The sequence below is a fragment of the Danio aesculapii genome, chromosome 12 (genome assembly GCF_903798145.1).
Source record: "Danio aesculapii chromosome 12, fDanAes4.1, whole genome shotgun sequence".
NCBI lineage: Eukaryota > Metazoa > Chordata > Actinopteri > Cypriniformes > Danionidae > Danio > Danio aesculapii.
The window spans coordinates 27,392,466-27,406,422 of NC_079446.1; the positions used below are offsets into that span (position 1 = coordinate 27,392,466).

Here is a 13,957-nt window from a genome sequence, read left to right on the forward strand (position 1 = left end):
ACCCAGGCTCATTCTGAAAACGTAGTCCCGTTGACGTTTCTGGAGACTGCGAAATACGTCCTGGGAGGTACGTATTTTTGCAGTTTTTGTTTTCGCGAATCCGCGAGAGGCCACTGTGCGTGCTTTTTCCTGCGCCGTTCTCGCGTAAACCCGCCAGAGGCCACTGTCGAACGACCTTCCGCCTGTCTGCCTGGATGACAGAATGATTGACCGTGCGACCGGCCATCGGCTGACCCACCCTCCTCCGTCCCGAAACCCAATCAACGACGATTCACAAACGCCGTCCAGAAAAAGAAAAGCCCTTGTCTGATTTTTACCACGTTTTCGGATTTTGACCACATTCTCACCCTGTGATGAACTTGTTCGCTTCATTTTTTGGATTTTGTTTTTGATTTCTTACCTGATTTCTGGAACCGCTCTTCCCCGGACTCGAACCCGGTCGTCGTCGTCGTGGTCAGCCCCTCTCTGCGCCTCGAGTCCGCCAAAGTACACGAATAGCTAACCGGACAAACTGGTTGCGGCGGGAAAGCCCTCCACACGGAGGCGAGCGGCCGGCCAGCAAGCGCCGAAAGAAACGGCGTCACACCGCCCCGCAGTGTTCGCTTAAAAAATGAAATGCAGCCGTACGTACCCCCGGCTACGTATTTCGCAGTCTCCAGAAACGTCCACAGGACTACGTTTTCAGAATGAGCATGGTCATCAAGCGTGACCCAAATTTTTAGGAACTATAATATAATTTTAGGAATTATAATTAATTTGTATTTACTTGTTAACATACACAAGTAGTGACAGATAAATCATAAGGAAATCACCAAGACTTACAAATAAACTATATTTTATTTCTGTCATTTAACAAAATGTATGCACTTTTGTGATGCCCTCAGCTCTTGGAGTCGTTTTTGAAAATAGTCCACAGGTTTGTCCTTGCAACCGGGATGTTTGGTTTCTAAATGTCGTTTTAATTTAGAAGGTTTCATGCACTCTTGTGAGAGCACCTCACTACTTATGACACACTGAGGTTTTAAGCCTTTTTTGTCATCAATATATGCAAATCCGTTCTTTACATAATCTGGGTCGTACTTGCGCTTTGACAAATTTGTTGGTATAATTAAATGAAATTTCACATGTCAAACGGTATGGTTGTCGCGCATGTATTTCAAAATAAAAGTCCGGTATAAGCAAAAGAAGCTTCATGTTTGCACGTAATCCCTGCACTATTACTCTGTTTTAAACCTAATATAATATTATAGTGTGGTGTAATACTGTGTGATGTGTATATTTGCAGCCTAGCAGTCCAGTGGATTGCTGTGGCAGTGGAGAGTGGGATCTGAAGGTGGAGCTGACAGAGAAGCTGTTTGCCCCTGAACCTGGAGCAACCAATCCAACAGACTCCCAGGTGAGTGTGCTCAATATTTAAAGGCACCTATGGTAAAAAATCTACTTTTCAAGCTGTTTGGACAGACATATGTGCATGTATGGTGTATAGACTGTCATATTGGGGTGATATAAGCACACCCAGTGCTTTTTTTTCAATTTAACAACATAAAAAACGGTGGACCAATTGGAGCGGTTTTCAAACCGACCGCAACTTTACGTAGGAGAGCGGTCCCCCCGCCCACCAATATTGATTGACAGCCGCATCATTATATCCTATCATTTGTTGATTCACGTCCGCCATTTTCAGTGTGAGTTGAAGCGATATCACTAAAGGAACACCCTAGCTCTATTTTTAGATGCAAGGCTCATTGGGCTCAACACAAGAGCAATATTCTCCACATTATCGCTCTAATCGGAATTATTGGTTGTATCTTTAGGTAGGTTTGCAAACATGTGTACTTCTCATTAAGTCTACCTTATACTTCAGCCGTTTGCATTTCTCGCGATCCCAGAAGCTCCCTGTGATCTTAACTAGCATGTGTTTTAGAATTCTAAACATAGGTTTCTATCAGGGTACACTCAAGTCGACGGCTGGGCGCCACGGACCGCTGCAGAAACCTATGTTTAGAATTCAAAAATGCGTGGCGCGACGATTCGGGACACGTCATGTTTCTGCCGCACCACAGAGAGTGTCTGGTGTGCCGTGTTGCGGCTTCGAGCGGCGCATCCGGTGCCTCAGTCAAAGTTAATTCAGTGTGCGTGGTTATTAGTTTCTGTGTACAAGCTCGGCACTTGAAACTAGCACACAGTTGGCTGTAAAACTGTACAAAGACACAAATGATTTTGTACTCTCTGCTTGGTCTGTGTCAGAGTCGTACATGTACGACTGAATGCTGAACCTCTCCAGCTCCTTCTCGCAGTCTGCCTGTCAGACTCTGTTGCAAACGCAGAGCGGGTGAGCTCATGGCCCCGCCCCCTTGTTACGTTGGCGGGAAGCCGAAACTAATTTACATGTGAAGCAACAAACCCATAAATCAACGAACTGTGGACACACCCCCAACATGACACTTTTTAACACATTATAATAAAAAAATCTGAATTGTGTTTTAAACTGAACCTAAACTGGCACACTCAGAAGAACCCTAATATTAATATTAAATCATAAAAAAGAGGTAAACTATGTGCCCTTTAAAAACATTTCATCCATAATACTCTCTTAAAAATAAGTCCCAAAATGGGGGTTTCAAGTGATGCCACAGAAGAACCGTCCTGGCTTCCTACACTGTAAAACATATCCATAAATTAGCAGTTTTTATATTTTATTTTCCCCATTTATTTCTGCTTTTAAATCACATTATGAGCCCTTGATAATTCTTCTGACAACTTTTAGTTTAAAGTGATATATACTCTCCGAGTTAGTTTTGTAAATTATACATAAACCTTGTAATAAGCTGCCAGTACATTTCCTGTTATTTTACAGATTTATTTCTCGATATTTTATTTCTTAAACATTAAACTGTTTCAAACTACTAAAGTGTCAATAAGAGTCACTTTGTTAAACTGTTGAGTGGAATTTTCCACATCAAAAGTCGACAGAGCAGAAATCAAGGTCCTGTAATGCAATTCACAACCATAAATAAACGAAAAACACAAAACAAGGAAAAATAATTTTTACAGTGTAGAATGAGCACTGTTCAGGGAAAAGTCAACTTTTTTCTTAATGTGAAGTACATTTTAATAATCTAAAGAACATTTTACACTATAAAATACTTTTTTTGAGGATTCATAAGGTTCTTCATGGAACCTTTAATGCCAATATAGAACCTTTTTTTGAGAATGATACTCCTTTTTTATTTATGCATCGTTATCTGTTCATCAAAAGTCATTTACAGTATATCATTGCTATATCATATTATTTGCCCTAGATTTGTATAAAAACACAACATTTTTATTGAAGATAAAATGATAGTGTGCAAAATCTAAAATCTGGAACAGACAGTATTTTTAAAATGCTAGCTATGGCCAGTTTGTAGCTAAATTAGTGTGTGCTTACATTTTGTCTGTGCAACTGCAAATATTGCATTTGTAATATTTGCAAGATTGCAATAGTGAATATTCCTGATTAATGATATATACACGACCATTAAAATGTCAGTTTTTTAAAGAAGAAATTCCCCTTTTTACAGTTACTATAATCTTAAAGTAGAACATCTAAACTAACTGATTTAAAAAATATATAACAAGTAATGTTTAATATCACCAAATACCATTACAGCAAGCATTTCTATTGTCTAAATAATGTTGAAATCTCAAATAACTTGAGTGATGAACTTAAGAATAAATAATTGTAGAAATTGCAGGTTATCGCTTTGTTAATTAAAAGAGGTTTTACATTATTCAAAAGAAACAGTACAAACATTTATAATGTAACAAAAAACGCATATTTCAAATAAACAGCATTCTTTTTACCTTTTATTTATTCAAGTAACCTGAAAATGTATCAGTATTATATAATATACGATAATTAAAGTAAACTAATTTCATGAGCACAAAATCTGCATGATTTCTGAAGCATCATACAACACTGAATAATACTAGAGAACATTCCATGTGTTTATGACCAAATGAATGCATCTTTGTTAAGCATATGCTCCATATTTAAAAAGCATGTAAATCTACTTTTTTGGCAAACCTTTCAACAGTAGATATTGTAGTAATAGTAATAATACATGTTATTCAGCTCTTTTTCCTCAACTTCTGACATCCTTACTAGATTATTTGAACCAATATGTTCTTTCAAAAACTTTGCTATTAAGTATCGTAATCTCATCAACTGCCCTAAGTAAATATTTGCTTGAATGTGTGCAGTTGAACCTGAGCGATCTGGACCTGGAGACTCTTGCTCCATACATCCCAATGGACGGCGAGGACTTCCAGCTGCACCCCATTTGTCTAGAGGAGTCGGTGCCTGATGCAGGTCCAGGTCAGAGCGCAGCCTTCCGGCACAGTTTCAGCAGCGTGGCCGACCTCTTCCAGCCTCTGGGTCAATTTCCTCCTTACAACAAAAACAGACCTAGCACATGTCCAGACGCAGCTCACATACAACCCTACCAAACCACGCCAAACATCCCGCTCTCTTCAGAAAAGCAAAGACAGAGTCTTCATTGGCCCCCTGATCAACCCTCACAGTATGAACACACAAATATTGGCTGCATGGATGATAGAAACACAAGAGACCCAGGACAAACGTGCAGTTTCAGTGTTCCACCACCACAGCAAAGGTCAGTAGAGTTTAATCCCGTACACGTGCTTTTTATTTTGCAATGTATCAACTTGGGGGAAATGATTAACTAGATTAACTTGCAGAAGCACTTGCTTGGGCCGCTGCGAGAAAGCAAAGGTGCAATGCAGTTTCTGAAATGTTTGTCGTTATGATTTTCTGTTTTCTGTTGGCTGTGTTTGGAAATCCATCTTTTCAAAGCTGTAAATGACTGAAAATATGCAAAAAGTCTAGACCAAACGCAAATCAGCTTGAAAATTGGTGAAAAAAAGAACATGGGTTGCAAATTATCGTGCAAGTATGTTGTTGTCCAAACATTTTGACTTGACTTGATTCCTGGTGGCTGGGTTTGGGAGTGAAGCCAACTCTTTACAGTGTAAACACAGCTATAAGTGACTGATTACATGCAAACGCTCTAGACCAATAACAAATTAGCTTGGAGATGGGTGCAAAAAAGAACATAGTTTGCAAATTAGTGTGCAGATATGTTTTTGCCCACACACATTATTAATGCTGAATGATGTCCTGTCACTTTAAATAAAGAAAACATCTTATCTATGGCTTTTCAGATGTTTTTTATGCTTGAATAGTCAAATATAATGAATATATATAATGAACAAATATAAATGTAAATGTTTTATGTTTACAGAACCTTTTCTTTGTTTTAAAAAGAAGCTTGATAATATATAGACTATGTAAGGAGTAATATGAAGACTTGACAATATGAAGGCAGTGACAAAATACAGTGGTAACACTTCAGTTGAAGTATCACATCTCACTATTGACTAGTGGCTTATTACCTAAGATATTGGCTGTTTATTAGTACTGTTTATAAAGTACATATTCTGCGTTATCTTATTCTACATCCCTACCCAATACCTAAACCCATCTACTATCTTACTAACTTTTAATAAGCAGCTAATTGGGAGTTTATTGAGGCAAAAGTCAAAGTTAATGGGTTATTAATAGCAATAATTGTGCCTTAAAATAAAGTTTGACCAAAATAGCTTTAATACATCCATGGAAGCCAAAATAATTTCAACGAAAGCAGGAGACGTTGATTTGAACTTGTGTGATGAAGGTTAAAAAAAATGTATGTAAGTGTAATAATAGTATTATATTGTAATATATTTTAAAATATATCAAATGTATTGCTTTGACTTGTAAGACATTTTCAGCACTTATTACTCCACTCTTTAGTATAGCACAAGACCATAACAAAGTCTTGACCATTGTTTTATAAAATAAAAAAACTAATAATGGTAAGGGGCGTCACGGTGGCACAGTGGGTAGCACGATCGCCTCACAGCAAGAAGTTGACTGGTTCAAGCCTCGGCTGGGTCGATTGGCATTTCTGTGTGGAGTTTGCATGTTCTCGTGGATTCAGATAAAGCTCTAGGTTTATGTAACCATTAGCATTATTACAATTAGCATTGGCATTTACATATTAGCAAATATTAATTTAAAATATGCTCACATTCAGTTATTTGTATGCCTAAAATAGCAAAAATGCTAAAAATTCTTTTATCTTGTCACATTTACTTGGTACACATGTGAAACATACTCTTACCAGCCACTTGATTAGGTACACCTTACTAGTACCATGTTGGACCCCCTTTTGCCTTCAGAACTGCCTTAATCCGTATAGATAAGGTAAGGTACTGGAAATATTACTCAGAGATTTTGGTTTATATTGGCATTATAGCATCACACAGTTGCTGCAGATTTGTCATGTGAACTCATTGTCAAGTTCAAGAAACCAGTCTGAGATGATTTGCGCTTTAGTCATCAGAAGATGGGTACACTGTGGTCATAAAGGGATAGACTTGGTTAGCAACAATACTCAGGTAGGCTGTGGCATTGAACTGTTGATACAAGGCAGGATGGATCCGTGCTTTTGTTGTTGATGCCCAATTCTGACCCTACCATCCAAATGTTGCAGCAGAAATCGAGACTCATCAGACCAGGCAACGTTTTTCCAATCTTCTATTGTCTTATTTTGGTGAGCCTGTGCGAATTGTAGCCTCATTTTGTTCCTAGCTGACAGGAGTGGAATTCCTTGAGGTGCTCTGCTGCTGTAGCCCATCTCCCTCAAGGTTTAATGTGTTGTGCGTTCAGAGATGCTCTTCCGCATACCTCAGTTGTATCGAGTGGTTAGTTGAGTTAGTTGCCTTTCTATCAGTTCAAACCAGTCTGTCAATTGTCCTCTGGCCTCTGGCAACAACAAGGCATTTGCGCCCGCAGAACTGCCACTCACTGGATATTTTCTCTTTTTCAGACTATTCTCTGTAAACCCTAGAGATGGTTGTGCATGAACATCCCAGTATATCATCAGTATCTGAAATACTCAGACTAGCCCGTCTGGCACCAACAACCATGCCACTGTCAAAGTCAATTTAATCACCTTTGTTCCCCATTCTGATGCTCAGTTTTAAATGCAGCAGACCGTCTTGACCATGTCTACATGCCTAAATGCATTAAGTTACTGCCATGTGATTGGCTGATTAGAAATTTGCGTTAAAAAGCAGTTGGACAGGTGTACCTAATAAAGTGGCCGGTGAGTGTACTTGAAACTTTCTGTGATTTTTTTACTTTTTATGTACAACCTGTGTGATCACGTTTCCACACATGCCCACAGTTGTTTACATGATCACATGAAATTAATAAAATGTTCCAAAAAAAAAAACAGTTTAATGTATTTCAGATGTGTTTCAACATATTCCGTCTGTGATCTGAAGTGCAGATCAGTCATGAATGTATTGTTTCCTGCTGTTTTCAGGTTTTTCGAGAACTTCACCCCAGTAGAGAAAGGCATGAGTTTGGGACAGAGAGCTCTCCTAAACAACTTTAAACGGAAGAGGCAATCCGAGTTCCCTTCATCCTGCTCTTTCTCTGATATTCCAAAGGTAAGCGCTCAGAGCTCTCTGTAGATTAAAGAAAACGAGTGAAGTTCAAATGCCGATGTCAAATACAAACTGTTAAATGAATGTGTTCGGCAGGTGGTCGCTCCACACAAGTCTACAGATGGAATGCGAAAAAGGATGAAGCCGATGAATGATGACAGCTGTGCTTTCTCTGTCAGAAAGTCTCTCAGCACGAGTGTTCTCACAGGTACAGCAATTCTCATTCTCACTCTGATATCTTTATGTGGTTTCTGCCTTCATCCTAATTTACATACTCCTTTTTTGACCTTTTTTTGGTAGATAAATTTCCATGTATGCAAAGTGTATTGGCTGATCCTCACGCCTGCAGTCGATCTATTAAAGGCTGTTCAGAGGATCTCAAACAGCACTGCACAGACTCATTCTGCTCTAACAGTAGCAGACAGTACAACATGATGCCGTCACGCAAGCATACGGGTCAGTCTCAAGATCTTACAGCACAAAATAAAACGTTACATATTTCTTCATTTCTAATGTATCCCCTTGGTAGGGGTGTCAAAAGTATTGATATCGGCACCAATCGGTACAAAAATCCATTTCTTGCTAACATTTTAATGCCATAGACCAGGTTTTCAAACACGTTGATTGATTAGTTTGTTCATGTGCTCAACAGATGCCACCATGCAGAAAAACATTTACACAAATACATCCCAGCTGGCACCTTGATGTCAAAATGACATCAAATTAACATCAAACAGGACGACGAAAACTATAACTTTAAAATGATGTGCGTCACTAGTAAAATTATGTTTGAAATACTAAATTCAATCTCATATACAGTGCTCAGAAAATCTACACAAATCTATTTCTTAAATTAATATTTTCTATAGGATGTTAAATAATATAATATTCACGATCACCAGTGAATTAATCCTTGCAGATCGCTGTAGAACTACATTTCTGTCAATGAACTGGACTACAAATACCATCATGCACCTCACACACACACCAGTTGCTGATTCCCTCTGATTAGACACAAATAGCTGGTAACTAAATAAACTGCACGAGGATCCTCACGTTCGTTGTCCAGCGTCCTACTCTATATTCGTGCATATATTAGATTAGTCAGTACTAAAGCCAAATCAAGAACTAATCTAACAAAATAACTTAAAGATACTGTCCAAAAATGTGTAAATAGTATTAGAAAAAAAAAAAAATATATATATATATATATATATATATATATATATATATATATATATATATATATATATATATATATATATATATATATATATATATATTATTATTATTATTATTTTTGTTAAATCAAGAGAAACTAAAAATATATAAAATTTTGTTTTTGTATTTTTTCACAATTATGTTTGGATTTTAAAATAAAATGTTTTATTATTATGTTTCTAAAGATGTTTGGTGACCAAACTATTATTTTAATGAATATAACTGTTTAATAAACCTGCTTTCAAATCCAATGCAACAAAATATATTACCTATATTCACAGAGAAATGGATAAAAATATGAATTTTCAAAATGGGGTGTACTCATTTATGCTGAGCACTGTACTTTAAGCAAACATCTCAATGCCACCCATTGCATTTAGATAAATATATAAATATGTAATGCACTTACTCTGTAATGCATTGCAATGCACTCAATAGCAAAATAAACAGAAATTAATTACAGGAATGAGAAAATGACAGTTCAGAAAGCATCAAGCTCAGAGCAACAGTTCAGAAAGCTAGCAACTTTACTGTATAAAACATCAATTCAACTTCAGTTTCTACTATTAAAATACTATTAAAATTCGGTCATCATTTACTCTCCCTTTTGTGGTTTTAAAAACTTTATGGGTTTCTTTCTTTTGGTGAACACAAAAGAAGATACTTTGAAATTTGCTGGTTGCTTAGACCCATCGACTTCTAAAGATTCACAGTATGAAAGACAACGTGTTCCAGCAACCAGCAAAATATCTTCTTTTGTGTTCAACAGAAGAAATTAACTAGATTTTGAACAAGTGAAGGGTGAGTAAATGAATCGTCAGCTAAGGTCAGACATCCATGAGTTCCATTAACACAAACACAACATTTTTGGTTCAACCTCATTATCCTGGACTAATGGTAGTTTAGAGGTGTTTACCAGCTAACGCAAACTTTTCTGTAAAATTAACTATTTCCAACTTATTAAAATTAAATATTTTGATTTTGTCCAAAATGACACCATACTTGTTTCCCCCCAAATAGATTTTGCTTTATCTATATGACATTTCACTTACAGTTCTCTTTTATTGTTGACAGGCATGATAAGTCAACTGCTGGCTCCGTCCTTTGACTCATACTGTCTGCCAGAGCTGACGCGATATGACTGTGAGGTAAACATGCCTCTACAGGGAAACCTGCATCTGCTTCAGGGCAGTGACCTGCTGAGAGCCTTAGACCAGTCCACATAAGCTGTCCATTCACCTTCATCATCCAGCCTTTACGCCTGTATTATCAGCCTCATTTAGGCTCATTTGTACATTTTCCTTTAAGACGTGTAATATTTTAATATATAAATCTGATTGTTACTTGTTTCAAATGTGTTCAGACGTACCTCTGTATCTCAGACACTAATATTGTCTTGTGCCTTCAGATGCGAAGTGCTTTTAACATTTATGGTCAGATTTGCTGTTATATGAATATCTACTAACTAGAATATGTATAATATATACAGTTGAAGTCAGAATTATTAGCCCCCCTAATATTTTTTCCCCCAATTTCTGTTTAACAGGAAGATTTTTTCAACACATTTCTAAACATAATAGTTTTAATAATTTATTTTAAATAACTGATTTATTTTATCTTTGCCATGATGACAGTAAATAATATTTGACTAGATATTTTTCAAGATGCTAGTATTCAGCTTAAAGTGACAGTTAAATGCTTAACTAAGTTATTTAGGTTAACTAGGCAAGTTAAGACAATTAGGGAAGTCACTGTATAATGATGGTTTGTTCTGTAGACCAGTGGTTCCCAAAGTGAGGGTCGCGGGACAATGACAGGGGGTCGCTTGGTGATTTCTAAAAGTCACAAAACTTCTTGCACGCCCTCAAATATACGCTGCTCAAGTGCAGATTTTCATGTGCGCTCTCAAATAAATGCTACTGAAGTGCAATTTAGGGCGTTTATGTAACAAGTATGTCTTTAACATTTATTAGATTTGCAAGGAAAATTTATGAATGTCTCCAATAGACCTACAGAGTGGCATTAATGCATCCTGAAGTAAAGTGAAACGGTTATAAACTCCAGCAAGATTAAGTCATTGTATGCAGAGCCATAGACCTTTATCTATTAAGTATAATTATGGAAACTGTGTCCATCATAACTGAAAGCTACGTTGTGTTCGCTAGCCTCATGCATCACGCAGCTCTGTCAGTCTGTCAGCATGTCACCTTAAAGGGTTAAATAAATAATGTACAGCAAACAGAAAAGTTTGCGCTGTTATAATTCACTAACTTTTTAATACGTTTTGGTGCGATTATAACCCGCTATAAAAAAACAACAACAACAGAATGTTTTGACTGAGAAGCTGTAATGTAGCCGTGACAGGATGAATTTTGGTGTGGTGCCCACCATGGAAGAATGTAGCGGAACACATGTGCCTTATTGTGTGCACAACGTTTGTATATTTATATTCACCCTTGGTGAATTTGGGTGTCGCAGTCACTGCCATTGTTATTTCGGGGGTCACAGGCTGAAAAAATTGGCAACCCCTACTTTAGACAATAAAATTTCTTTTATTCTAGCCAAAACAAAACAAATAAAACTGAAAAAATATATGGGAAATACTGTGAAAAAATCCTTTCTCTGTTAAACATCATTTGGGAAATATCTGAAAAAGAAAACAAATATTCACAGGAGGGCTAATGAATTTGACTGCAACTGTATATAAAATGGTAGTTGCATACGTAACGTCTTCATTCAGCTTGAAATACAAATACTGCCTTTGTGTAAATCAACTCTTTTGACGAAAGCATTGCCTTACAAATATTCGCTTTGAAATTGTACCAGCAACAAATGTGGCATAAAACTGTGTAGCTCTGTTTTTCTTCCTCAGCTTTCTCCTGTGTTTTTCTCAAACGCATTCATAATGACAGAACGCTGTATTAAATGTCTGTCATCTTAAGCACTTTATTTTAAAAGATGCAAATGGAAGACCAAACTGAAATACTGAGCATCTTGGCCATTTTGAGGGGAGGGGAGGGGGTGTCCATCACTAACCCATCCTTTAAAACAGGGGTCCTCAATCTCGGTCCTGGAGGACCGGTGTACTGTAGATGTTAGCTGGAGTCTCATTCAGACACACATGGGCTAGCTAATCAAGCTCTTACTGTAAAACCCCAAAAGTTAAGGTAACTCAAACCGATTGCAACAAACTATTTAAGTTCAAAAACGAATCCTAATGAGTACTGTGAACTTAATCCATTTGAGTAAATGAAGCAATCTGAGCACAGTAAAACCTGATAAATGAAGAGAACTCAAACCAACTGAGTACTGTGAAACCCAACAAGTTAAGAAAACTCAAACTGTTTGAGAAAACCGATTGCAACAAACTATTTAAGTTAAAGAAACTAATTTATATGAGTACTGTGAACTTACTCCATTTAAGTTGAAGTAATGAGGTATTTAATTAACTGATTACCTTCAACACTGAGTTCAAAACTCTTTTCAAATGATTAGAATTAGCTTCCAGTACATTTTGAGTTAACTACACTCATTTCATTTGATAAAGCTAACTGTTGGGTTTTACAGCTTTCCAGAAACATCCTTGCAGGTGTGTTGAGGCAAGTTGAAGCTAAAATCTGCAGGACACCGGACCTCCAGGACCGAGTTTGAGAACCACTGCTCTGAAATATAGTCTTTATTTGAAAACTGAGTTGTAAATTCAAAAATTATTTTCATATACAAACATATCTATTGCGTCTACATTGGATGAGGTCAGAGTTTTATGCTTTGTATCTCAGTAACACGTAACAATTGTTTGTATTTGGTGTTCAGAAGTGCCTTGGTACTCGGTTTTGTCTGCATTGCTGTAGACAGAGATGAACCTGTAGCTTTCTCTTTTACAGTACATATCTAATATATATATATGGTATTTCAAGGTTAATAGATTTTATATCAATTTTTGTGTGAAGCGTATCACCTTCTCGTGATACTCTGGGGTTGTGTGTTTCTTAACAAAATATATAAAGCTGATTTATCTTATCACTTCTGAAAGAGTCTGTGATTGATTCATCTCAGAATAGTCGCTTAAAGTAACAAGCATTTGTTTTACAGTCGTTTTTGTTGTATTAAGTTATACAAAAGGATGCATTATGTCAAAAAGAATATTAAAACATAAATGGTGCTACTTACAAATTATCAGCTTTTTTTCTTGATTATTTTACTTAGTTTTTTCTGACCCCACTGGCTATAGTGGAAAAATAAAGAAAAAAGAAAATTCCTAGAATATTTTCTATCAACACGAGTCTTGCTTGATTAATTTATTACAATAAAAATAATTTTAAGAATGTAATATATGTAAAATAATAAGAACATATCTACCTATTTATCTAACTACAAGTGTCTCTGTCTGTGCAGAATCAAAAAATTACTTAATTTTGATATATTTTCAGAAAATAATACTTTTAAAACTGTTTCCAGTTTTTTCAGTGTAACATACTATAAATATCATGGGTAATTTCCAAGTAAATGCATCCTGATTTTTATTGATTTAAAGGTTTTTTTGTACAGAAGAATTTTTTCTACACAGCATTACTGTGTTTATATACACTCACCGGCCACTTTATTTGGTACATCTGTCCAACTGATCATTAATGCAAACTTCTAATCAGCCAATCACATGGCAGCAACTCAATGCATTTAGGCATGTACACATGGTCAAGAGGATCTGCTGCAGTTCAAACCAAGCATCAGAATAGGGAAGAAAGATAATTTAACTGCATTTGAACGTAGCATGGTTGATGGTGTCAGACGGTCCGGTCAGAGGATTTCAGAAACTGCTGATCAACTGGGATTTTCACGCACAACCATCTCTAGGGTTTACAGAGAATGGTCCGAAAAAGAGAAAATATCCAGTGAGTGGCAGTTCTGTGGGCACAAAAGCCTTGTTGATACCAGAGGTCAGATGAGAATGGCCAGACTGGTTCCAGCTGATAGAAAGGCAACAGTAATTCAAATAACCACTTGTTTCAATCGAACAGAAGAGCATCTCTGAACACGCAACACGTCCAACCTTGAGGCAGATGGGCTACAGCAAAGGAAGACCACACCGGGTGCCACTCCTGTCAGCTAAGAACAGGAAACTGAAGCTACAGTTCGCGCAGACTCACCAAAATTGGACATAGAAGATTAGAAAATC

General features: G+C 36.8%; 1 protein-coding gene across 1 annotated transcript in view; it reads left to right on the forward strand.

The window, feature by feature from the left end:
* Positions 1-12,955, forward strand: part of epas1a (endothelial PAS domain protein 1a) — a 53,090-nt gene extending 40,135 nt beyond the window's left edge. Inside the window, exons 11-16 of the mRNA XM_056468873.1 lie at positions 1,286-1,396; positions 4,246-4,658; positions 7,437-7,563; positions 7,657-7,768; positions 7,861-8,016; positions 9,856-12,955. Of these exons, the coding sequence (XP_056324848.1) occupies positions 1,286-1,396; positions 4,246-4,658; positions 7,437-7,563; positions 7,657-7,768; positions 7,861-8,016; positions 9,856-10,007 (1,071 nt within the window). The 3' untranslated portion in view covers positions 10,008-12,955. The remainder of the gene's footprint in view (positions 1-1,285; positions 1,397-4,245; positions 4,659-7,436; positions 7,564-7,656; positions 7,769-7,860; positions 8,017-9,855) is intronic.
* The last annotated feature ends 1,002 nt before the right edge of the window (positions 12,956-13,957 follow it).